Source organism: Trichechus manatus, unplaced genomic scaffold, assembly GCF_000243295.1.
Source record: "Trichechus manatus latirostris isolate Lorelei unplaced genomic scaffold, TriManLat1.0 scaffold00003, whole genome shotgun sequence".
NCBI lineage: Eukaryota > Metazoa > Chordata > Mammalia > Sirenia > Trichechidae > Trichechus > Trichechus manatus.
This window is the reverse complement of record NW_004443939.1, coordinates 28,186,738-28,212,676: the sequence shown is the minus strand read 5'-3', so window position 1 is coordinate 28,212,676 and position 25,939 is coordinate 28,186,738. Positions and strand designations below refer to the sequence as shown.

The window sequence follows — 25,939 nt, the reverse complement described above, 5'->3', positions numbered from 1 at the left end:
ATCCTATGTTTGGGAATATTCTGGTAGGTAAAGATGTCATGCAATATAATTAAGTTCACCATGTTAATTGGATTCTCTGGCATGATGGAGTACAGGGGAAATATGAGCTATCCTGTGCCCTCTATAGTGTCAGTGTGGGGAAAACATGACAAAATCAATACATAATTACATATCAATGATACTGGTGAGATATGGGAGAGTTCAATATGGGCTAAGTAATCATTCAGTAAGTTTTCTTGATGGTAGAGGAACTTGTCTGTGGATGTGTCAAGAAGCAGATACTGCTTTACGTTATAGGGAATGGGCAGAAGGGTCATAGTGTGAGCTCAAGTTTCTATCAGACAGCCTGGAAGTTTGCCAGATCCTCTTTGAGGGAAAAGGACACAGCAAGAACTTAGTCAATATTATAAACAAGACAATGCCAAAAATAAACAAAATTATTATCATTTCTATTATGAAGAGTATTCAAGAATCATCTTTTCATAAAATTCATTATTCCCTAGTCTAGATTGTCATTAGTGTTTTAATCAGATTTTTACCTCCATATAACTAAACATATCCATTTCTTCTCCTCCACTTTCATAGTTAGGTTTTGCTATCTTTTGCTGAGAGTCTGGCATTATTAATAACATTAAGTTTTTTTCTTTTAATTTACGCATTACGGAGCACCTACTCCTTTTGAAAACTGTTGCTTTGTTTTGTCTTGTTTTCTTGTTTTTTCTCGTTCATACTATAGAAAGCAAAGAATAACTCTTTAATACTCAACATCCTTAAACCACAATTTTTTGTTATTATCTCATTTTATAGTTTAAAAAAATGTAGGATTTGACAGAAACGTTAAAAGGACCAAGGCTCCAGGTCTAATAGTAAATGTTGGGGCTAGAACTGAAACTATTTCTGTCTTAATCTAAAGCTCACCTTCTCAATTTTACCTGTCCTCTTTTGCTAACGCCTTTTAGTCTATCATTCTGCTGCCGTTCTCTCCCATCTAATTTTAATCTGTGCAGAATAAACTTCCCCAAACTCAGCTCCAATAATGGAAACTGTTAATAATAAAAATTAAGAAAAGTTAATGTTTACTCCCTAGTATATTCCTGGCACGAATATAAACATTCTCCATGTGTTAGTACATTTAACCCGATCCTTCAAACAACTCAATAAACTGTGTGTGTGTATGTGTGCATATGATTTATTTTATTTTAAAACGGGAGAAACTGAAGCATAGGGAGATTACACAGCTTGCCCAATAGCTAGTAAGTACCAGGAATCCAGAGCCAGCTTCCTTAATTCCAGTGCTATTAGTTCTTCATTGCCTGTAGTCCAAATGCTATGGGACAGGCATATAAAGCTTACACTAATCTAGTTTAGTGCCACCTATTTTGCAGCCTTGTTTCACAACGCATACATCTACACCACAAACCCTCCAAGAACATTATGCACGTTAAAATGCTTGCTGTCTTTTGGATACTTCTTGGTTCTTTGCACTCAATATTCCTGTCTCCTTTTGCCAAGTTCTGCTGCCTTAAATCTTATCATTACTCAATGCACAGCTTCATGAAAACCTTTCAGGTATTTCTAGTTGTAACCAGTCTCTTGGAGTCCGTGGGTGGTACAGACAGTTAATATGCTTGGCTGTTAACTGAAAGGTTGGAGGTTCAAGTCCACCCGAAGGCACCTTGGAAAAAGGCCTGACGATCTACTTCTGATAAAATCAGCTGTTGAAAAGCTGTGGAATAGTGTTCTACTTTGACACACACAGGGTCACACATGGGGTTGCCATCATGAATCAGAGTCAACTCAATGACAGCTAGTTTAACTAGTCTCTTACTCCAACATGCTCCTGTAGAATTTTGATTCTACCCCTGTATACTACTTGTAATGTTCTGCCTTGCTTCACCTGATAATTTTCTGTGTGCGTTACACTATCTATCCCCCACACAGACACTCAAACATAGGGCTATGAGTTTCTTGATTTATTGACCATGCCTTGCTCAATAATTATACCCCTATGTTGTACAACCTCAGGGGCCACCGTTCAATAAACTGCAACTTGGTTCACTAGGGGACACATTACATTCTCTGTGAATGGTGGACTCTAGAACTATAAAACCAAGTAGCCCTCCTTTTGATCATACAAATATCTAGTAAGTCCTCGGTAAATATCTGTTTATTTTACTTGATTCATTAGTAAAGACTGATGATAAGGCAACAAGAAAGAACATGTGATTTTCCTTAAACTTTTTGATTCCTTTGTGCCCTCAATTCCTAATATGTAGAATGAAGAAAAACGTATCAGCCCTACATAACAAGGCTATGGTAAAAGAAAAAGGAAATTAAAAAAAAAAAGAAATCACAGCATCCATGAAAAATTAACCAGTTAACCAGTTGCTGTCAAGTCGATACCAACTCATAACATGCCGATACGTGTCAGAGTAGCACTGTTCTCCACAGAATTTTCAGTGGCTTTTTCTTTTTTTTAAGTAGACCACCAGGCCTTTCTTCTGAGGCACATCTGGATGGGCTTGAACCTCCTACCTTTTGGTTAGCAGCCAAGTACATTAACTTTTTGCAATTAGAAAGGGAAAATTCATAATAATTGAGGGACAATCTTAGGGCTTTCCTCTTATTTTTACCTTTTCTATTAAAAATTAAAAGATTAATTTTATAACCATGATTTGAATAGCAAAAAATTGTGTGCAAGTGAATGAATGTGTGGCCAGATATAGTTCATGTGTGTATATGTGTGTGTGTATACGTATATTTAAGTCCAGATCCTAGTATTATTTTAATATTGGTAAAGATGTGATAACCCATTGCCATCGACTGGATTCCGACTCATAGCGACACTATAGGACACAGTAGAACTGCACCATCTGCCCCATAGGGTTTCCAAGGAGCGGCTGGTGGATTCAAACTGCTGACCTTTTGGTTAGCAGCCATAGCTCTTAACCACTGTGCCACCAGGGCCCCATAAAGATGCGATAGTATTTTATTTAATCATAGCAAGATATGGTTATAATCCACGTGCTGTTTGTAACTATTTAGAATCTGTTAAAAGTCTCTAGTGCATTCTGTTTTTACAGCTTTCTCTGAACAAATCTGGGAGGACTCGCACTCCACAGAAGAAATCTCTGTAGAAAAACTTGCAATAGCTTTCATTCTTACTCGGACTCCCTGCATTTCTTCTATAGAGTAAGATCTAGGTGCTGTAAATGATATTTACTTGTTTTTATGAATGGAGCCCTGGGGCATGTGTGGTTTGGGATTGTAATGTAAAATGCCTTTGAGACAATATGTAAATGAATAAGATCCAAATTAGTTCAGCACCGATGGCTTTTTTCTACCCCTAGGTATGTGGTTTCAAACAAATGTTCCAGCTCTTAACCTCCTGTGATAAGTGTTAACTGCTTTGGTATTTGAGCAGCAACGTTTTCTACATTGATCACAAGAAAGTACTTCCTCAGGTGTTGGCTCATGAATATTAGGGATCTCTGAGAATTTTGAAGTATAAACCAGTGACCCCATTGATTCTATCTATGAATCCCTACACTGAGAATGTTAAGATTGTGACTGTACATGAAAAGGTCTAGCCATGCTTTTGAAAGATTAAGTTGTACAAGAAAGAAGCTTCTAAATCTTTGTAAACCAAGCTGCAAACTCAAGATAATTTCCATAATTTATTTCTTCAATATTTTTAATCTTTAATGCTGAAATTCTTTCAGCTAAAACTATGCAAGCCATTAGATTCAAGTACACAAATATAAAGAAGAGTTTGTGAAAATAATTTAACTTTTAAATAGAAATTGAAGTTTCCCATAAACGCTTTTAGTATTGAAGTATAGAATTTGCTTGATTGAGACAAATACTTATTAAGCTAGGTCCAAAAAAAGACATTTTCATTAAAAAAAAAAACGTGAGCTTTCATTTGAATTTAAATCAAAGTTCCTGTGACTGAGTGTTGCTATGTTGCTACTGTACCACTTTCTTTTTTAGTTTTGCCCAGAACGCCACTCAGCTTTCTCTGGGAGTTTCCTTAATTGTTCCTTAAAGATCTTTCTAAGTCTCTTAATTTCCTTCCACCAGGGAATACCTATTAAGCCCTACTCAAAAATGATTTCTTTACATAAACCTTTACAAGACAGGTCATGTATATGTATATCTACTGTTTAGTGATATTTTCTCATTACTTTTTATTGCCCAAATTACAGAAGTTTGGAAGAAATGGAAATATTACGAGACTGTGTAAAATGCAAAGTGAACACTTCATTCCACACTCCTATACTCCAAGACTAACTAATCTTTTCTTAATTGTACTCTGTATCATTCCAGGCCTTTTTTGCTATGCATATGTGTATATATATGTATATATATTAATTGAAGCAAAATATTTTATTACAAATTTAAACAACCTGAGTCCCAATCTGGAGTATATCATATTCATCCTTCCTTGTCATTATATACCTTTCGACTACTTTTTTCACACTGCGTATGGTGGATGTGAGGAGACCTGGTGGTGCAGTGGTTAAGCACTCGGCTGTTAAATGAAAGGTCTGTGGTTTGAACCCACCAGCGGTTCCACAGGAGAAAGATGTGACAGTCTGCTTTCGTAAAGATTACAGCCTTGGAAACCCTATGGGACAGTTCTGCTCAGTCCTATAGGGTCACTATGAGTCAGAATCAATTCGACAGTAGTGGGTTTGGTTTTAGGTTTTGGTATTGTCGGTGTGCTCTTACTTATTTAACCACTTCCCTATTGATGAGCATTTAATTTGTTTCTAATATTTCTTTATTACAAATAATACTACACAGAGAATTCTTGTTCTTTGTGCATTTTGCATATTTGCATATATAAAACTTGTGAAGTGCTAATTAGAAATAGAAATGCAAGTATATGCAGATTTTAAAATTTACAAATTGTCTATCAAACAATTATTTCAGTTGATAGTTACACAAACAAAATATGAATATGCCCTTTTTCTGACATTTTTGCCAACACTAGATGTTGTTACCTGCCGTGGTGTCTGACTGGCTAAGTTGGAATCTAAAAACTAAAACAAACGGGTTACGATAGATGAGGGTGTCTCAGCAGTGGCATTATTGACACTTAGAATTGAATCGTTGTTGTAGGGACTGTCCTGGCCATTATAAGGTGTTTAGCAGCACTCCTGGCTTCTACTCACGAAATACCAGTAGCACCACCAACAACACTTCCCCAGGTATAACAACCAGTATTGTCTCCATACGCCACCAGGTGTCCACTGGGAGGTGATATCCCCACTTCTCTCCATTGACAACCACACGTCTTAGACATATCTATTAAGTATGTTGGGTAAGAGTGCATTTTGCAGTCTTCTTCAAATAATATGTTGTTGTTAGGTGCTTTCGATTCGGTTCCAACTCATAGCTACCTTACGTACAACAAGACCAAACACTGCCCGGTCCTGTGCCAGCCTCACAGTCTTTCCTATATTTGAGACCATTGTTGCAGCCACTGGGCCAATCTGTCTCATTGAGTGTCTTACTCTTTTCAATGACCCTCTACCAAGCACAATGTTCTCTTCCAGGGATTGGTCCCTCCTATTAACATGTCCAAAGTATGTGAGACAAAGTCTCGCCATCCTCACTTCTAAGGAGCATTCTGGCTGTACTTCTTACAAGACAAATTTGTATGTTCTTCTGGCAGTCCATGGTATATTCAATTTTCTTCCCTGACACCATAATTCAAAGGTGTCAGTTCTTCTTCAGTCTTCCTCATTCACTATCCAAATTTCACCTGCATATGAGGCAATTGAAAATAGCATGGCTCGGGTCAGGTAGACTTTATTCCTCAAAGTGACATCTTTGCTTTTTAACACTTTCAAGAGGTCTTTTGCGGCAGATTTGTCCAATGGAATACATCATTTGATTTCTTGACTGCTGCTTCCATGGGCATTGATTGTGGATCCAAGTAAAATGAAATCATTGACAACTTCACTCTTTTCTCTGTTTATCATGATGTTGCTTATTGGTCCAGTTGTGAGGATTTTTGTTGTCTTTATGTTGAGGTGTAATCCGTACTGAAGGCTGTAGCCTTTGGTCTTCATCAGTAAGTGCTTCAAGTCCTCTTTTTTCAGCAAGCAAAGTTGTGTCATCCACGTATGTCAGGTTGTTAATGAGTCTTCCTCCAATTCTGATGCCACATTCTTCTTCATATAGGCCAGCTTCTCGTATTATTTGCTCAGCATACAGATTGAATAAGTATGGTGAAATGATACAGCCCTGACACATACCTTTTCTGATTTCAAACCTTAGAGTATCCCCTTGTTCTGTTTGAATGACTGCCTCTTAAATCATAAATATAAGAAAAAGAATTAAAATCATGGTTTAGGCGACATCCTTCAGATGACCGCATTAAAATTAGAATCACTATCCACTGTAAATTTTAAATGTTGTGGGTAACAGAATCAACATTTAAGTACATGTTTTAATTTAATGGCTTTGCATTTGTTAGGAATATCTTTTAGTGACCTCTGTGGCTCAAGGTACTTTAATATTCTAACCTTTTCTCCATATTATGTATTAATAAACATTTCAGTGCCTGTAACATTTAGCTATTTTTTTTTTTGTATTATTCTGACCTTCTTGAAACAATAGATAGCTGGAATTTAAAAAAGAAAAAGTGGAGTAAAAAAATCTTAGCATAAATAATACATTTATAGTTTTCAGTGTGTTCCCATACTTGGGAGTTATAGTCTTACTGGAAATACTTTCAAAGATAATCTCCTTGGGACTCATACTAGAAGAATTTCATAAAAATTGAATAACTTTATAGAAATTAGAGGTCCAAATTTTTTTTTTTTAAGAAAAATATCCTTGTGTCTCTCAATTCTAATTAGAAATAATTGGTCAAGGTCAAGTTCATCTCTAGTATTTCCTTACAAATGTAGCTTTACAGTGAAGGATGTTACATAGTTATATTGTGATGGGGAAAAATTATGGATGTTGGTAGAACAAGTTAGACATTAGAATTATTATTCACTTTACATTTTCATAGTCTTCTAATCTTTACAAACCTTTTTTACATACCTCAGTTAATCCTCAGGAAAGCATCTGTGATACAACTAAGTGAAAATAGTAACAGCATTTAGTAAGGAATAATGTTTATCATATTTTCACACTTCAGTAACTATAATCTTGACTTAAAACCAGTTGCTGTTGAGTTGACTCCAATTCATGGCAAACCCATGCATGTCGGAGTAGAACTGTACTCCACAGGGTTTTCAATGGCTGGTTTTTCAGAAGTAGACTGCTTTCTTCTGAGGTGCCTCTGGGTAGATTCAAACCTCCAGCCTTTTAGTTAGCAGCAGAGCACGTTAACGGACTGTGCCATCAAGTACCTACCTAAAAATACCAAGAGAGGTGCTGTGAAGGCCGGATTATCCAATAGGCAAGGTAGGGCTTACTTATGCTTACTTACTAATCTGTAGTGAACAATTTCACATGGGTTTCACCACATGAGGAGGTCTTCTGCCCCTGCCAGGGACTGTACATTTGAAAAGAAGCTTTGATTCTGTGGGGCTGGGAGAGAGACAGATGCCAGCCACACCTAGAAGCAGAATCTTTGATGTTCGGAAAAAATTTGAAATTCAGATGATCTGGTAAGCAAGGTAAGCCCGTGTTTACCTCGCCTATTGGATAATCCACCCCTCGGTGCTGCTATTTAAAACTTTTTAAAGAAGGAGTGTGGTTACACTAAAGAAAATTATATACATTCTTATGTAGCTAACAGATAAAACCTTCAAGCTTCTACTCACAAAGAATTTGTGAAAATCCTTAAACTTGGCCAAGAGCACAGTGTATGTTCTGATCATACTTCTACTTCTGACCATCCTGAATGTAACACAATGTTCTGGCTCTCATTGGTCTGCAACAAGTGTGAGCCGTGAATCAGAGTCTTTCTTAGCATTTGCAGAGCTCTTGTTCTACACACAGAAAAATATTTTAACTTCCCTATAGGTGTTCATCATATCCCTCTGTCTTCTTCAGTATACCCTGCAACATATGATTTACTCATTCTGAGACAATGAACTATCCATGTGGCTCTGTTTTGAACTCTGTCTCTCATATGAGAATTTTGTCCTCTCTAGTTTCCGGATGGCCCAAGAAGGGAACATTTAAAATTTCTTCTGATGAAAAAAATGCCTCCTAATGGTATCTCATCAAAAAGAGATCCCAAATTGTTGAGTGTCAGGGCAAGACCTTTAGTCATTAGGGCTCACTTCCCACTTATTTGGTAAAAAAAAAAAAAAAAAAGTTACAGTTGAGTTGATTACAACTTAAGATGATCTCATGTGTTTCAGAATAGAACCGTACTCTATAGGGTTTTCAGTGGCTGTGATTGTTCAGAACTCTATAATCAGCCCTTCTGATGCACCTCTGGCTGGATTCGAACTACCAATCTTTCTGTCAGTAGTTGAGTACTTAATCATTAGTGCCACACACGGACTCCATATTTGGGTAAAAGCCTCCAATATATATGCAGTTTAGGTAAGTGGAAACTTAGGCTTCATAAACTTAAGCCGCTTAAGATCACCCAGTTATTGAGGGGTAGAGACAAGCTCATGCTTTCAGATTCCATATGCAGTGCTCTTCACTACCACATATCCTTTCAGCTTGCCTTGCACCAGAGGTTGAAGGAAGCAGATCTTTGTTAAGTCCTGAAAAACTTGTTCCTATTTCCTGGTTTCCAGAAATGGTTTCAGAGTAAGCTGTGAGAGAACTGCCAACTGCACAACTTCTTAAAAAAATTCAAAAACTTTAAATTCTTTGCTTAACAAAATGTCAAAATAATTTTTCATCTCACTGAAAATAGGGGAAATCCTATGTATTGTAAATATCTCCTCCAATTTTATATTGCTTTATTTAAACAATTGTCAATAATATTCAATAACTAGCTAAAATGCCCTGCCTAAAATCTTAACATATCAGAATACAGATCAATATATGGTATACAGATCATCTGAACTATTATGTTTGATAAGGAGTGTTTTAGTGCAGAGGTGCTGAGGTGGGAAGGTACAAGAACCTCTCAGGGACTGAAAAGCTGCCAGTGTGATTAAAACACAGAGTAGATGGGAGGGGTCATATGAGATGAGGCTGAGACGGGGCCAGCACACACAGCGCCCCCTAGGTAAAGTGACCGTTTGCCTGAGCCCGTATTTTTTATGTCTATTGCCCTAGTGTTCTGTACAGTTGAGCGTTTGTCTGGATTTTTCACTTGTTAACGTATTATTATTAAAATAAGTTTGGATAGGTTTGGTAAGCTTTGCTTCCATCTCCTGGAGTAGTGTGTTAGAGTCACGTGCGCAGGGAACATTCCGACTTGCACATGTGGTTAATTACAGGAGATAACCAGCAATAACCTGTCTCTCTTTCCAGACCTTTTCTGAATACAGTGAGAGCATCACTTCCCATTCAAATGTACTCAGATCGAGTGGTTAGGGATAGCTACTTCCTTCAGGTATCGGAGGTAGTAGAAGAAGGATTCGAAATGGCCATCCTTGCCAGCCTCTTATTGTTCTATACGAAATAATTTTTATTTGGTAGGAAATAAAATACTTTTGAAAATAGATGTTTGAAGTGAGCATTTTATAGGTCCATCCATATATTAGAACCAATTTTAAATGTTTTAGCACCCACTTTCATTCTCAAAAGGATACAGTGATTAATGAGAAAATAATGTGACCATCTTTATCATAAAGCCATGTTAAAGGTTTTGGACTTGATGTTAAGAGCAATGTGAAGCCAAAAAAGATGGAAACAAGGGATGAGGTGAGGATATGATTGTATTTGCTTTCCCAAAATATTACCTCAGACTTACTAATGTGTTGTCTTAGGCTTGTTTGTGTATGTATGCCACCATGATAGATTTTGTTGAGAGCAAGATCTCATCTTCATTTGTATGTCCTCAATTCCTAGCACCCTGCTAGTCACAGTAGACAGTACGCAATTTTAGCCTTGTCTTGTTTGGGGGCTTTCATACTTGATAAAATTTTGACTTACTCTAAAGTACCTAAAGTGTAGTATCTATTTTTTCCCAGGTTTTTTTTTTTCTTTTTACACTACTTACATAATCTCCCTTATTTTAATACTATGTAAAATACTACTACGTAAAATTAATGAAGTATTAAAATACTATTTTAATACTTTAATTGTATTCTCTTTCTTCTTAGGAAATGACTGCTATTATATATCTATATATGTATCTACATTATCTATGGTATGCTTTCAGGAGGAATTTTAAAGTTGGTGTTTTATTTTTAACTGAATAAAATGAGATCCTAGATAAACAATGTCAGAGATTTTCAAAAGCAATGTGATTGGTAAAGAGCACACACCACAGATCATTCCCATGCCCTGGATTCATCATTATGCATATAATGAAGATAATGGTACTAACTGTATATAAAAGGCTAGGGTGAAAACAAAAAGATATTAAAATAATCAGAACATCCCTCAAAAGTTAAAGAAGGAAAATGTTTATAATTTGGGGGCAATCTCATGCCTCTTTTCTTATTTTTACCTTTTAAATTAAAAATTAAATGGTTGATAACTTAGATACAGCTTAGAATTCCCATAATTGTGCAAGCTCTAGCATGGATTCTAAGCAATGTCCAAATGATTTATATTAAATTTGAATTTTTTTTAATTCTTACTAACCTCTGTCTTTGCTATATACTGCAAGTATATGCAAAGATTTTTTCCTTGCTCATAGCTTAACAAAAGTGACCTCATCACAGTTTTTGTTGTCACATTATACCTCACAATTGTTGTAAATACCCTTCACATAGAGTTTTTCTCCTTCACCTTTATTCCTTTTCTAGTATCTTTCTATTGCTTGTAGCCATCTACCGTTAAAATAAGTTATGAAAATGAGCCTATCAAACTCACTTACACCCACAGAGGTCACAATATCCTTCATGTTTACAAATTTCTAGCTCTTTGCCTCATTTTGATTCTGGTTTGGAGACCAGTAAATTATTCTTTCAAAGAGTGAAAAGAAAAAAATCAACTGCTAAAATAGTTCTAATGGAAACATGTTAAAAATATGAAGTGTAAATATTTTTTTAATGCCTAAAATGATTATATATTGGGATGGGAGTTTAGCCATAATAAAATAGGGCGAATATTTAGCTATAACCTGATGGTAGGTGGGGGGATATTTTCCTAATGATAAAGTATCCTGCTTACTTGTTGATAAAGATTTTTGCTATGGCCTAACTGGGTGTCCCAACCTATAATTAATGAACACGCATCATAAAATCCATGGTTTCTGTTAGATGCAAAAACTGCAGAAGGCCTATGGTATTTACTGATAAAGTAAAAGAGATATAACCATCCTTTCCCTTTACTCAGCATTATTCCTAGAAGGTCATTACATTTTGAGAATTTATAAGATACCTCTCAGTTTCTATTGGTGTATCTATCTACCAATATTTTATTTCTAACATGATATCGTTTTGACTGTCTGCAAGATGTGAGACTTGAAGAAAGCAAAAGGTTATTAAAAAGACTGGAAAGAAAGAAAAGACCAAAATGGATGTCAGAAGAGGCTCTGAAACTTGCTTTTGAGTGTAGAGTCACTAAAATGAGTGGAAGAAATGATGAAATAAGAGAGCTGAACAGACTTCAAAGGGCGGCTTGAGAAGACAAAGTAAAATATTGTAAGGAAATGTGCAAAGACTAGGAGTTAGAAAACCAAAAGGGAAGAACATGCTTGGCATTTCTCCAGCTGAAAGAACGGAAGAAAAAATTCAAGCCTCTAGTTGAAGTATTGGAGCTCTGGTGGCACAGTGGTTAAGAGCTTGGCTGCTAATGAAAAGGTCCAAAGAATTGCACCAGCCACTCCTTGAAAACTCTGTGGGGCAGTTCTAATCTGTCCTGTTGGGTCGCTATGAGTAGAAATCAGCTCGATGGGAATGGGTTTGTTTTTTGTTTTTTGATTTAGTTGCAATATTAAAGGATTCTGTGGGCGAAATCTTGGCTGCTAAGCAAAAGGTCGGCAGTTTGAATCTACCAGCCTCTCCTTGGAAACCCTATGGGGCAGTTCTGCTCTGTCCTATAGGGTTACTATAACTCAGAATCAACTTGATGGCAATTGGTTTATTGTTTTGTTTGTTTTTAATGGGCAAAATATTGATCAATACAGGAATCATCATAAGACAATGGAAGGAATACACAGTCACTGTACCAAAAAGAGTTGGATGACCTTCAACCATTTCAGGAGACAGCATATGATCAAGAACCAATGGTATTGAAGGAAGAAGTCCAAGCTGCACTGAACGCATTGGTGAAAAAAAAGGTTTCAGGAATTGACAGAATATAAACTTACATGTTTCAACAAACGGATGCAGTGCTAGAGGCACTCACTGGTCCTTACCAAGAAATTTGGAAGACAGCTACCTGACTAACCAACTGGAAGAGATCCATATTTGTGCCCAAGAAAGATGGTCCAATATAATGTGGAAATTACTGAACAATATTGTTAATATCATACACAGGTAAAGTGTTGCTGAAGATCGTTCAAAAAAGTAGTTGCAGCAGAACATCAACAGAGAACTGCCAGAAATTCAAGGCAGATTCAGAAGAGGACATGAAACAAGGAATATCATTGCTGATGTCAGTTGGATCTTAGCTGAAACCAGAGAATCCAGAAAGAAGTTCACCTGTGTTTTATTGACTAAGCAAAGGCATTTGACTGTGTGGATTATAACAAATTATGGATAACATTGTGAAGAATGGAAATGCCAGAACTCTTAATTGTGCTCATTAGGAACCTGTACATAGACTAAGAAACAGTCATTCTGACAGAATAAGGGGATACTGTGTGGTTTAAAATCAGGAAAAGTGTGCATCAGGATTGTATCCTTCACCATACTTACTCAATCTAAGAAACTGGACTATACGAAGAAGAACGCGGCATCAGGATTGGAGGAAGACTCAGTAATAATGTGTGATATGCAGATAACACAACCTTGCTTGCTGAAAGTGAAGAGGACTTGAAACACTGATGAAGATCAAAGACTACAGCCTTCAGTATGGATCATACCTCAACATAAAGAAAACAAAAATCTTGACAACTGGATCAATAAGCAACATCATGATAAATGGAGAAAATAACGAAGTTGTCAATAATTTCATTTTACTTGGATCCACAATGAACACCTGTGGAGGCAGCAGTCAGGAAATCAAGCAACGTATTGCATTGGACAAATCTTCTGCAAAAGACCTCTTGAAAGTGTTAAAAAGCAAAGATGTTACTTTGAGGACTAAGGTGCACCTGACCCAACCATGGTATTTTCACTTGTCTCATATGCATGGGAAAGCTGGACAATAAAGAAGACCGAAGAAAAATCGATGCCTTTGAATTATAGTGTTGTCGAAGAATATTGAATATACCATGGTCTGCCAGAAGAATGAACAAATCTGTCTTGGGAGAAGTACAGCCAGGGTGCTCCTTAGAAGAGAGAATGGCAAGACATCGTCTCACATACTTTGGATGTGTTGTCAGGAAGGACCAGTCCCTGGAGAAGGACATCATGCTTGGTAAAGTAGAGGTCAGCGAAAAAGAGGAAGACCCTCAAGGAGATGGATTGACACCGTGGCTGCAGCAATGGGCTCAAGCATAACAATGATTGTGAGGATGGTGAAGGACCAGGCAGTGTTTTATTCTGTTGTACATAGCGTTGCTATGAATTGGAACTGACTTGACGGCACCTAACAACAACAAACAACTTTTCTCTACAATTCTGAAAATAAGTCACTGCAGCCTCATAATTTCTGTCTTAAGCTTTGGATATTTTATTTCTAATCATTAATTAAATAATGAAAGATTTTTAACAGGTGCCACCCCAACCCAGGAAACCCTGGTGGCGTAGTGGTTAAGTGCTACGGCTGCTAATCAAAAGGTCAGCAGCTCAAATCCACCAGACTGTCCTTGGAAACTCTACGAGGCAGTTCTGCTCTGTCCTCTAGGGTTGCTATGAGTTGCAGTCAACTCAATGGCAAAGGGTTTGGTTCTTTTATGTTTTTTTTTTTCTTTTAAGCCCAACCGTCTGCTTCCTGATACAATTTCACCATGCACACTGAGGGCTTTCCAAGGGGGAGGAGTTCATCTGAGCTTGGGTGTGTTCTTTACTGAGCCCAAACCTTTTATTTGCACATTCATCCGCTGTAAACTTTGAGGGCCTTTTAGTATTTAGGGGCTTTTATATTACAACAGGAACCCTGGTGGCGAAGTAGTTAAGAGCTTGGCTGCTAACCAAAAGGTTGGCGGTTCCAACCCACCAGCCACTCCACGGGAGAAAGATGTGGCAGTTTGCTTCCATAAAGATTTATAGCCTAGGAAACCCTATGGGGCAGCTGTACTCTGTCCTAAGGGGTCACTATGAATTGGAATCAACTCAACAGCAATGGGTTATTAGTCTCAGCACATCAACACATCTTCAGATCCTACAGTGGTTTTGCAGCATCTTAAAATTTGCCCCCTCTTCCTTTGAGATTTCCTTTCATACTGTGATAAATCAGTATATAGAGAGGATGATGTCCTCAGGGTTTCCCATGGAGCAGCTCATGGGCTCCGATTATAAGAAGGATCAGAGCTGAAAATAATTTTGAAAGCCGTGAAGTTAGAATTGCCATATAAAATACAAGATGCACAATTAATTGAAATTTCTGACAAACAATGATTTTTTTTTTAGTATAAGTATATCCTAAATATTGCATGGGATGTACTTATACTAAAAAATTATTGAGTTTATCTGAAATTCAAATTTAACTGGGCATCCTGTATTTTATTTGCTAAATCTGGCAATCCTATGTGAAGTACCACTCAAAGGTAGATATCATAGATTTAAAAAAAAAAAAAAGTAATAGGTACTTGAAAGTACAAACTGCTTTTATTTCCAGGAAGTCGTTTACTATAATTTATCTTAATCTTTTTATTTTAAGAAACAGAGAAACAGCATCCAGAAATAATAATTTTTTATATAATTGCCTACTGACCAAGTACTAAAAGACCAGTAATAGACATGATTTAATGATAAATTAAAATTTATTTTAAATAAGATTTTAAATTTATATTTTAAATTAAAATAGAAAACACAGTAATTGTACGGTATTTCATTTCATCGTTTGATTTATACATATACATATAAGTATGTTAATTTACAAGTTTTTTCACCTTGGATTGGTTTTGTATTACTAGCATAACAAATTATTGCAAATTTAGCAGCTTAAAAAAACATACATTTATTATCTCACAGTTCTGCGGATCATAAGTCCAGGCAGGCTCAGGTGGTTCTTCTGTTCAGAGTCTCACTAGGAGAAAATCAAGGCTGGCTATTCTGGAGGCCCGGAGGGATAATTCACTTCCAGGTTCATTCCAGTTGTTGGCAGAATTCAGTTCCATGTGGTGGTAGTTCTGAGGTGCTCATTTCTTTCCCAGCTGTTGGCCAGGGGTAGGTCTCAGATTGTAGAGACCACCCACATTCCCTGGCTTGAGGCCCCTTTGTCTTCCAAGCCAGCAACAGCATGTCGAGTCCTCTCATGTTTCAAATCTATCTCCACTTCTGCCATGTCTCTCCTACTTTGTTTTCTGCCATATTTCTCTGTTGCATCTCTCCTTCCTTCCTCTTCCACTTGTAAGGGTTCATATGATTACATTGGGCCCACCTGGATAATTCAGGCTAACCTTCCTATTTTAAAGTTCATAACCTTAATTCTATCTGCAGTTTCTATTGCCATATTCACAAACTCCAGGGACTATGGTATGGACATGTGTTTCGGAAGGGGAACATTATTCTGCTTGTCACACAACTCAATGTTTCTGATAATATGTATGGTTAGCATTGTAACTAAGACAAAGTGGTGATTCCAACTGGGAAATAATAAAAGGAGATTAGACAGAAGAGAAACTCTTGACTACTTGATTCCTGTCTAGCTTATAGACAATTTTGTACAATTAACCAAACATACATTTTTAATTTGAAGCTTCCGTTGATGACTACTTGGTCATTTCTGCAGTGGTCCAAAGAATAAGAATAAATTGTTTGTATATGGCCACACAGTAGACCAGTAGAAACTCTCCCTTAGTCCGGGGCAGAAGCAGGTCTGTCCTAGACCAGTTAATTCAAAGGTAGTAAAACCGTTTGGAAGGACATAGCAGAGTTGTGATCATGACACATTCCTAGATGAACAAGATTCTGTTTGATATACATGAAAAATTAAAGTGTGGATCTCAAAGCACAGTAAGAGAAAAATTCTTTTTTGGTGAGATCTGACATCAGCGTGTAGATGACCTCATCAATTAGTGAGAAAAGACTAAGAAAGGAAAAATGACAGACTTGGATGCTTCATTTTGAAGTCGGAATTTGAAGCCCTCGGGTTGAATATACCTGTAGGTCTAAATCTTTCTGAATTAGCTCCTGCTGTTTCACAAACTCATCTCAATAATTTTTCTTGTTTAAAAAAAAAAGCACTTAAAAAGTTTTAATGTACTATGTCAACCAACAGAGCTTGCCTGCTAAACTTTGAAGTAACTGCGTATATCAATGTAGTTCAGAAACAGGTCTCTGTATTTCTAAATATCACTAAGATAAAGCAAGGAAAAATGATTTTAAATTTAAAATATTACTTTCTCTCAAGGGTTAAATTTCATGACTTTGAGTGATGTTTTTCTCCCAGCAATTTTTGTTCTCTTCTGTATTCCAAAGTGTAGCAGTGAATTTCGGAGTTCTTACGTTTGCCATCGAATGTCCTTGTCTTGTGTGTTCCTAGAAAGCATAATGAATTCCTCTGATTGACGACCTAAAACTGTTTAAAAAAAAATATTAATGAGACAAAATGATAGTGAACGCCAGGTCATTAATTAGCTGCTGTGCATTTTGTGACACATTCAAAGATCAATGATAAGGCAACTGCAGCTGATAAAACAAACACGTTAGGTCAACACTAACAAGTAAAAGCGTATCATTTTAAAAGCACTACTTTCTTAATTAAGCTTAATATCAATGATGTTTCTTATATTTTAAAGAATCACTCGTCGGCTATCTTAATGTAGCCAGCTATTGCCATGTAAGCACAGTGCTCGTGGCAGCTTTTCAACTATTAAAACCACAAGCCAGGAAGTCTCTATCCTCGAAGATGTTACCTCTGGATTAATTGCAAAATATATTTTATTATCAGAAATATTTGCAAATTCTATATTATGTTGTTTGAGCAGCTGTTTTTTATGTCATTTCAGACCCATCATACTTATTTCATAAAACACATTTCCTCCCAAAACGTACTTTTCCAGACCATGTAAAACGCATAGTTTCGACTTAATTTCCACCTCTAAGTACATAAAGTCACACACATTCAGATGCCTTTAGGTGATACTGATTCCTTATTTATGGTTTTTTTCTCTGCTTGTTAGAAAAATGATTTAAAGTAGCTTATACATTTATGGATAAAGAGAGGTTGCAGGCAAAAGAGCAAATGTAAGTTTTGACAGTTACCCAAAATTTGCCGAATATTATAATACATTGGATTTGGCTCTGAGTTTTCTAGTGACTAAGACGAGGGAAGAACGTGATGGAATACAGAGTTTGCATTGTCCAAACAGTAAATAATACCCATTGTTCTGTACATTTTCCACAGAAATGAACTCAGTTCTGATTTTATCATTTGATTTTCAGTTTTTTAACAAGTACACTGGGAGACAATCTATAGATAAGGTGGCATTTAAACAGAGGTGGTGAGGGAATGGGCCACTGGCATATGAAAGAGTACAGCAAGTACAACCCCCCTGAGGCAGGCTTGGTGTGCTTGGAGAAACAGCCACCAGTCCCGAGTGAGTGGAGCAACCTGCTCAAAGGACAGAGAAGGAAGGGTTAAGGGAAGAGGTAGAGTGAGGGCCATAATCATTTCAGGTCTTAGAGGCCCTATAAGATCTTTGGCTTTAACTCTGAGTAAGATGGTGTCAGGGTTCTCTCAAGTAATATATATATATATATATATATCCAAACCCGTTGCCGTCGAATTGATTCCAACTCATAGGCGACCATGTAGGACAGAGCAGAACTGCCCCATAGGGTTTCCAAGGAGCCACTGGTGGATCTGAACTGCTGACCTTTTGGTTAGCAGCTGAATGCTTAACCACTGCACCACCAGGGCTCCAATTTATGGTGACTCCATGTGTTACACAGTAGAACTGTTCCATAGGGTTTTCTTGCCTGCAGTCTTTCTAGAAATGTCCCTGGGTAGCATAAACCATTTGCTTTTGATTACTAATCTGAACATTGGCAGTTTGAACCCTCCCAGCAAGCACTGCAAAAGAAGGGCCTGGCAATGTGCTGCCATAAAGATCGCAGTCAAGAAAACTCTATGGAGCAGTTCAGTTCTGTAACACATGGGGTCGCCATGAGTCGGAATTGACTTGTTGGCAAGGCATTTGGGTTTTTTTTTTTTTTGGTTAATCTTTATGGAAGCAGATCGCTAGGCCTTTCTTTCATGGTGCTGCAGGGTGGGTTCAAACCATAGTTTTATATATATGTGTATATATATATATATATAAAGAAACACCAGTTGCCATCCAGTTGAATCCTGCCATCAAGTTGAATACCACTCACAGTGACTCCATGCATGTCAGAATAAAACTGTGCTCCATTGAGTTTTCGATAGCTGATTTTTCAGAAGTACATAACCAGGCCTTTTTTCCAAGGTGCCTCTGAGAGGATTTAAACCTCCAGCCTTTCAGTTAACAGTCAGGAGCATTACCCATTAATCATTTGCAACACCCAGGGACTCTGATATAAATGAGTGTAGGAAACCTTGGTGGCATAGTGGTTAAGAACTAAGGCCACTAACCAAAAGGTCAGCAGTTCGAGTCCACCAGGTGCTCCTTGGAAACCATATAGGGCAGTTCTGCTCTGTCCTATAGGGTTGCTATGAGTCAGAATTGACTTGACAGCAGTGGGTTTGGGTTTTTTTGGTTTTCATGTATGTGTGTGCCTGTGTATGCATTATATAGAGAGAGAGACATAGATATGGGCAGCCCTGGTGACACAAATGGTTAAGCATCTGGCTACTTATTGAAATGTTAGCAATTGAAACCCACCCAAAGGAGCCTCAGAAGAAAGGCCTGGCAATCTACTTCTGAAAGCTCACAGCCATGAAAACCCTGTGGAGCACAGTTCTACTATGAAACACATGGGGTTTTCATGAGGAAGAACTGACTCAATGGCAACTGATTTGTTTGTTTCTGTGTTTGTATATGGAGAGAGAGAGAAAGAGATTGAGATTTATTTTAAAGAATTGACTCACATGATTGTGAGGGGCTGGTAAATTCAAAATCCATAGGTCAGGCAACAGACTGGAGATTCCTATAGTCTTGTGTCCCAAGAATCACAGGTCAGGTGACTGGAAGAGTAAAGAGTACAGGAATTCTGGCAAAATGTCTGTTTGTAGTCTCTTTTGTTTTTAAGCCTTTCATCTGATTAGATGAGGCCCACCCACATTATGGAGGGTAATCTGCCAACTGATTTAATTGCATGTAACTACATCATAACAACATCTAGACTAGTGTTTGACCAAACAACTGGGCAACAGAGCCTAACCAAGTTGACACATAAAATTAACCATCACAGATGGGAAGCCATTGGCCGGTTCTGAATAGAGGAATGGTCTGACTTACATTTTAAAAGGCTGCTGAGATGAGATGAGATAGTAAGAGAGCAAGGATGAAAGCAGAGAGATCTAGTAGAAGGTTACTGAAGTAACCTAGGGGAGACACTATGGTGTAGCTGTGAAGCCGGTAAGTGGTGGTCAAATTCTGGATATATTTTGAAAGTAGAGGTGATAAGTTTGTTGATGAATAAGCCTGATAAGCTAGAGGGATCTATATATCTCTATATATCTATATGTATTTTTGAAATGGAAAAGTTTGCAGCAAAAATAGGTAATTTTGGAGAAGAATAGCAGTTTGGATTTTGACATTTTTAACTCAAGATATCTGTAAGACTTGTAAGTGCAGAGGTCAGATAGGGCCTAAGGCTAATATTTTGAGCCATGGTGTCTGATCACCTAGGAAGTGAGTGTACATAGATAACTCCAAGGGCTGAGATCTGGGATAATCACTTATTTTCTCTGTGTTGTCCTCCTTTGCACCTACTGATCATTTAAGATTGGCTTAGACATGGTATTGTAGGGTGTGATTATCTGTGTTCTTCTACCACACTATGCAAAAAACTGTGTGGCACTTACCGAATTTTGTTGTATTTGCTTGTTGACAGGTCATCTCCTTTATATTGTGTGCCCTTGAAGACAAAGCCTATATATAGTACATAAGTAATTCTTAAATGAAAGAATATATAAACATTGTTTGACAAGATAAAGTCTAAGTAATATTTATTCGTGTCTACCTTAGCAAACTCATCTCATGCTACTCTTTCCTTTGTTCACTACATTCCAGCCACCTTATATAAATTCCTTGAACACATACAAAGTTCTCAACTCCCTGAGGGGTCAGAACTGTTTTTTCTATGCTTTTTCCGTTCGTGACATGCCTTTCTCCTCTCATTCGTTGACCTGCTAAGGCATTATAATGCATCAGGTCCTGGTTTAAATGCTAAATTCTAAGAGATACTTCCTGAAACTTGATTCCAGTCTGCCCTGATTTGTCCCTCCTAACAGTCTAAATTTGTCCATTGTAGCACTTATCACAGTTTGAGGATGTATATGTATTTGTATGAATAGTTGCTTAATATCTATTTCCTTAACAGACTTTGAGAATAAAGGACCATGTCTGTTTTGTTCATTAATAAATGCCCAGCCCTCACCACTGTACCAGACACTAAGTAGACTTTTTATGAAATGTTTAGAATAAATGGCAATAGAAGTGCCATATATTTGTTTTAGTATCAATCACTATGGGTAATATAATCAGGGTATTTGTGATTTTTTTTTTGTTACATAAAACCATAACATATTCTGATAAAAATGGTTTCATCTGTTTTCTGCTATATTTGGGAAAATAGGAGTTTATGGAATAAGAATTAGCCTCCCACTTGCCCAACAGCACCTGGTTTTTATAAGTATGTAGACATTTTCTCTTTTGTACCGAAAAATGTAGTTTCCAGATCTGGATCACCTCTAGGGAATGTTCCGTTTCCCCTCCTGACTGTTTTAGCATATGATGTAGCAGAGCATATCCAACATGTATATGCTTGTCTGAGAAGCCATAACAGTATGAGCAACTATTTTTCAAACCTCAGTTTTATTGAAAATAAAAGCTTAAAAAACTTTACTTAATAGTTATTATAAATTAATTATTCATTTAAATGGAAAATTATTGGTCTAGGGAGCAGTATTTCTTATCATTTAGAGTTATTTTGTTGTATAACTCTTCATTTGTTGAAATACCAAGTTCAATTTAATTATCTCATACAAATTCTTTGAAGATTTTTCAAATTAAGAATAGTTTGCATATATTATTAATACTAAACAAATGTTAATATTTGTTATTATCTAAAACACATATATATGCATTTGTTTATAAAATTAAATACAATTGTTGTTTCCAAATTTAAACTAAGAAGCTATAGCTGTTAAAACTTAGAAGATAAGTATGACTCTTTCATAAGCATTAAAGACTATAAAATTAAATATTATTAAATTATCATTTTAGTTAGTTGAGCATTTAATAGGGTGAAATTGTCAACAAAATCGATTTAAATATACTTTATCTCTCTTCTGCAATTGTTGAAGTCTTTTCTTCCTATGGAAGCATTATTATAACTAGAGTTAATCACATAATTAGAAATAATGGACATTTGGAAGCAGAAGAAGAGATGAGACCCCTTAAACCTCTAGGAGTTTCTCTCAAGACCCTCTCTTTAGAAAAGTAACAACATGAAATTATCTGACTCATTACTTTATTCTGCTTTTTATAATAGTAATTAGTAAATTTCACTTTGAGAACTTACATAAAATTCCTTAGACTATAGAAAACAAAAAAAAGAAATTTTCTATGACTATTAGCTTTTCAATTATAGTATAAGAATTAGCTGAAAATTATTATATTTTGCTATTGTCATTACAAATGACTTTTGAAAAATCTGTTTAATAAAACATTCAATAAAAGATTAATCTTCTAATTATTTCTGTAATGTTTAATATTTGAAATTATTAGCATGTTCATCTTAGAATAGATGTATATTTAAAATGTACCCTTCAGTCAGTCATCTGACACTGCAAATATGACTTTGAAGTTTTAAAAAAATACAAAAAAAATAGAGAAATTGTCACAATGCAATTACTTTAAAAAGGGTAAAAATTCTGTATATTCTATTTAGCCTGTAGGATGAAATATGAGTAATAGAATAATAAGTGTTTGTTAATAAAATTTATATATGTTCTACCAACATTTACTTCATTGATAATATTTAGGAAGTTTCTAAGGTGAAGTCTAGGGAAAGACAGTCTGAACATAAATATTAGTTGAGATGTCTGGAAGAACATACAAAGATAGTACATTAAAGTATTTTCTAGCAAGAGAAATTGTGGGTTTTATTGTTGAGTTTTCTAGCTTTCTATCAATTCTCTTTTAAAGTTTAAATTTTTAAAGGATTGATGGAATTATCAATTCTCCTCAAGGAAAACTATACAATTTAGTGAATCAAATTTTCTTAAGTGTTTCTAAAGCTTTTCGAACTAAAATTTATCTTCATGTGCATATTAATTATGTTACTGGCAGCAAATAATGCTCATCAATATGTAGGTGTGATTATAATATCTGAAGAGGTTTTTAGAACAGGTTGTTTAACATAATCAAAAAAATTGTACTAACATTCATTTTCAGTGATATTTCACAGATTTGTTTGCTTAAATCTACCAGAGAGTTTGTACTTTGTAATGTACATTAAAATGTCATAATTTTCTGGTTCCTATCTTATTTGAAATCTTTACCATTTGCTTATTTCTTTTATATGTGTCTAATTTCCCATGAAAATGATCTCTTCTTTGAAATTAATATTTTTCCCAGGTTAATCTTTTGGCTTTTGGATTTATCATATACAAAGTTTTTCGTCATACTGCAGGTTTGAAACCAGAAGTCAGCTGCTATGAGAACATAAGGTAAACTTTCCTTCTACGATGACTTTCTTTAGAAATTAAAAGCTTCAATAACTTAAACTACAAACAATTTTTGGAAATAATTGTTTTTTGACTGTTTCATATTTTCTTCTACCATATTTAAAATAACTGGATAATAAATACTTATTGTTAAATAGCCATTAATATTTTTCATAAGAGTATCACCATGGATGAAATGACAGGTAAAATATTCTTTTCAAATATGCTCTCCCTTGAAAGGGAAAAGCCAATGACTGCTTTTTAAAAGTAGGCCTTAGTGGTTTTCATTTGCAAAAAGTTTCTCGTACCTTAGTAACTGTTTCTTTCTGGCAATTCCTAATTTGCATGTTGCTACGATGTTTCTTCCAACTGCCTCTCTTTAAAACTGATTTATTGAGACCTTGAAAATAGTTTGTTCAGGAAAAGCTGAAGTGTACTACAGGGAACGTTGGAAACAACTTACTGTTTGTGTTGCTTGGGAACACTCCTGTGGTTTCAATACCATCCACAAGATTTATAGTTAGGATTTAGCAAATGCTTGATCGATTACTTTCTTTTATTCCTCACCATTCATAGTTTCATGTAGTGCACTCGTTTTAATAAAGTTGCAAATGACTCATTTTTTGAGGCACACTGCTAAAACGTCTCTTGCAATAAAGAATGATTGGGCTAAGAATGAGTGAGAAAATAATCATTAGTTACTTCATTCTCAAGGCAGTGTTCTCAGTGAGCAGGACTGAATATTGTTGTAGCAAAAGTCACAGGCAAGCAGTTGAAAATATGTAAGAGTTAGCTTTTGAGCGTTTTTTTTTTTTTTTAAAGAAATCAGTTTTCTGACACAAATTATTTTGAAAGAACTATATTGCAAAAGATTGTGTGTGTGTATATGTGCGTGTGTGTGTGTGTATCCTACACTTTCTTCTGTACTAAACCTGAAAGGAAAGCAGAAGCCTTCTTTGATGTCATGCATATATACTGACCCAAGTCCACATGGTATACGTTTCAAGGTTTCTTAGGGAAAATACTTCCTAACAGATACACGTTTTACCTTTGGGAATTACTGCAACATTAGATTTGAAATCAAAGCATACATACTACAGTGCACCAGCTAAAAATATTTCAAGATTAAGGAAGTTTCTCTAAAAATAACATATTTTAATGAGGCTGCCTTGATTTGGGAAGCACATCCCTGCCACAGTGCAGTAGCATACCCTAAAGGCTGACCCATGTAACTGCAGCACAATTTGTTGTCAGTTTCAAAATCATTCTTGGACTTTGTACCAAAAACTAATTTCCCACATAATTTTAGGAACTAGGAGGATGTGTTGAGTATACATGGATCTGTGTCTTAGTCTTCTAGTGCTGCCATAGCAGAAATACCACAAGTGGATGCTTTTAATGACGAGAAGTTTATTTCCTTACAGTAAAGTAGGCTAAAAGTCCAAATTCAGGGTGTCAGCTCCAGGGGAAGGCTTTCTCTCTCTTGGCTTCTCATCAGTGTGTCCTCAGAGTAGGAGCTTCTCAGCGCAGCGACCCCAGTCCAAAGGATATGCTCTGCTCCCGGCACTGCTTTCTTGGTGGTATGAGGTCCCCCTGTCTCTCTGCTCACTTCTGTCTTTTATATCTTAAGACATTGCCTCAGGATACAATACAATCTTGTAGACTGTGTCTTGCCTTACTAACACAACTGCCGCCCAACCTCCCTCATTAACATCATAGAGGCAGGATTTACAACATATAGGAAAACCACACAATACCAGGAATCATGGCCTGGCCATACTGATACACACATTTTTGGGGGGACATAATCCAAACCATGACAATCTGTTAACTGAAACTTATCAAATATGTTATAGGTCTTGTGCAAGAGGAGCACTTGCTCTCCTCTTCCTTCTTGGCACCACATGGATTTTTGGGGTTCTCCATGTTGTGCATGCATCAGTGGTGACAGCCTACCTCTTCACCGTCAGCAATGCCTTCCAAGGAATGTTCATTTTCTTATTCCTATGTGTTCTATCGAGAAAGGTAAGCAATTTTTGTTTTGGTCAACCCTATAGTATATTAGGATAGCATCAGTTCCCAAAGTGATAGAAGATTCTCATTCTCATAGGTTTATGACTTATCCCTTTATTGCCTAAATACACTGCATTTTAATGTAAAAAATAATCAGAACTCCTAGCTGTTCATAAAAAAACATGCTTTTAAAAACTTGCTATTAGTAAAGTAATTATAATTTATAGTCACTCTTCAGCGTGTTCCTACAAGATAATCAGAATAGGAGCAATACTTTAGAAGACCAGATATAACCATTCAATGTTACTTGAAAATAATTCCATGTAATTATTATGATTACATTTAATTTATTTTCCTTTTTCTTTTTTTTAGATTCAAGAAGAATATTATAGATTGTTCAAAAATGTCCCTTGTTGTTTTGGATGTTTAAGATAAGCATAGAAAACTATGCATAATTACAGCCACACAAAATTAGAGACCCAAGCTGTGGATGATCAATGAATGATAATGACTTTATCAAAATATCAATTTATTAAATACTAGATAATCAAATATTTTACATCAGTTTTTTTTCTGTTTATAGGCAGAAACTGTAGATAATAAGCATTTAAATTATGTACCATATAGCTACAGTATGCTTTCCTACATGGCATAGTTAGTTATGTCAAAACAGTATTGCAGATATTTGGAAAGTAATTGGTTTCTCAGGAGTGATATCACTGTGCCCAAGGAAAGATTTTATTTCTGACACAAGAAATATATGAATGTCCTGAAG

General features: G+C 36.1%; 1 protein-coding gene across 1 annotated transcript in view; it reads left to right on the top strand.

Annotated features, from left to right (window-relative positions):
• ADGRL4 (adhesion G protein-coupled receptor L4) overlaps positions 1-25,649 on the top strand; it is a 158,879-nt gene extending 133,230 nt beyond the window's left edge. The window contains exons 13-15 of the mRNA XM_004369088.2: positions 23,063-23,154; positions 25,008-25,176; positions 25,537-25,649. Of these exons, the coding sequence (XP_004369145.1) occupies positions 23,063-23,154; positions 25,008-25,176; positions 25,537-25,599 (324 nt within the window). The 3' untranslated portion in view covers positions 25,600-25,649. The remainder of the gene's footprint in view (positions 1-23,062; positions 23,155-25,007; positions 25,177-25,536) is intronic.
• The last annotated feature ends 290 nt before the right edge of the window (positions 25,650-25,939 follow it).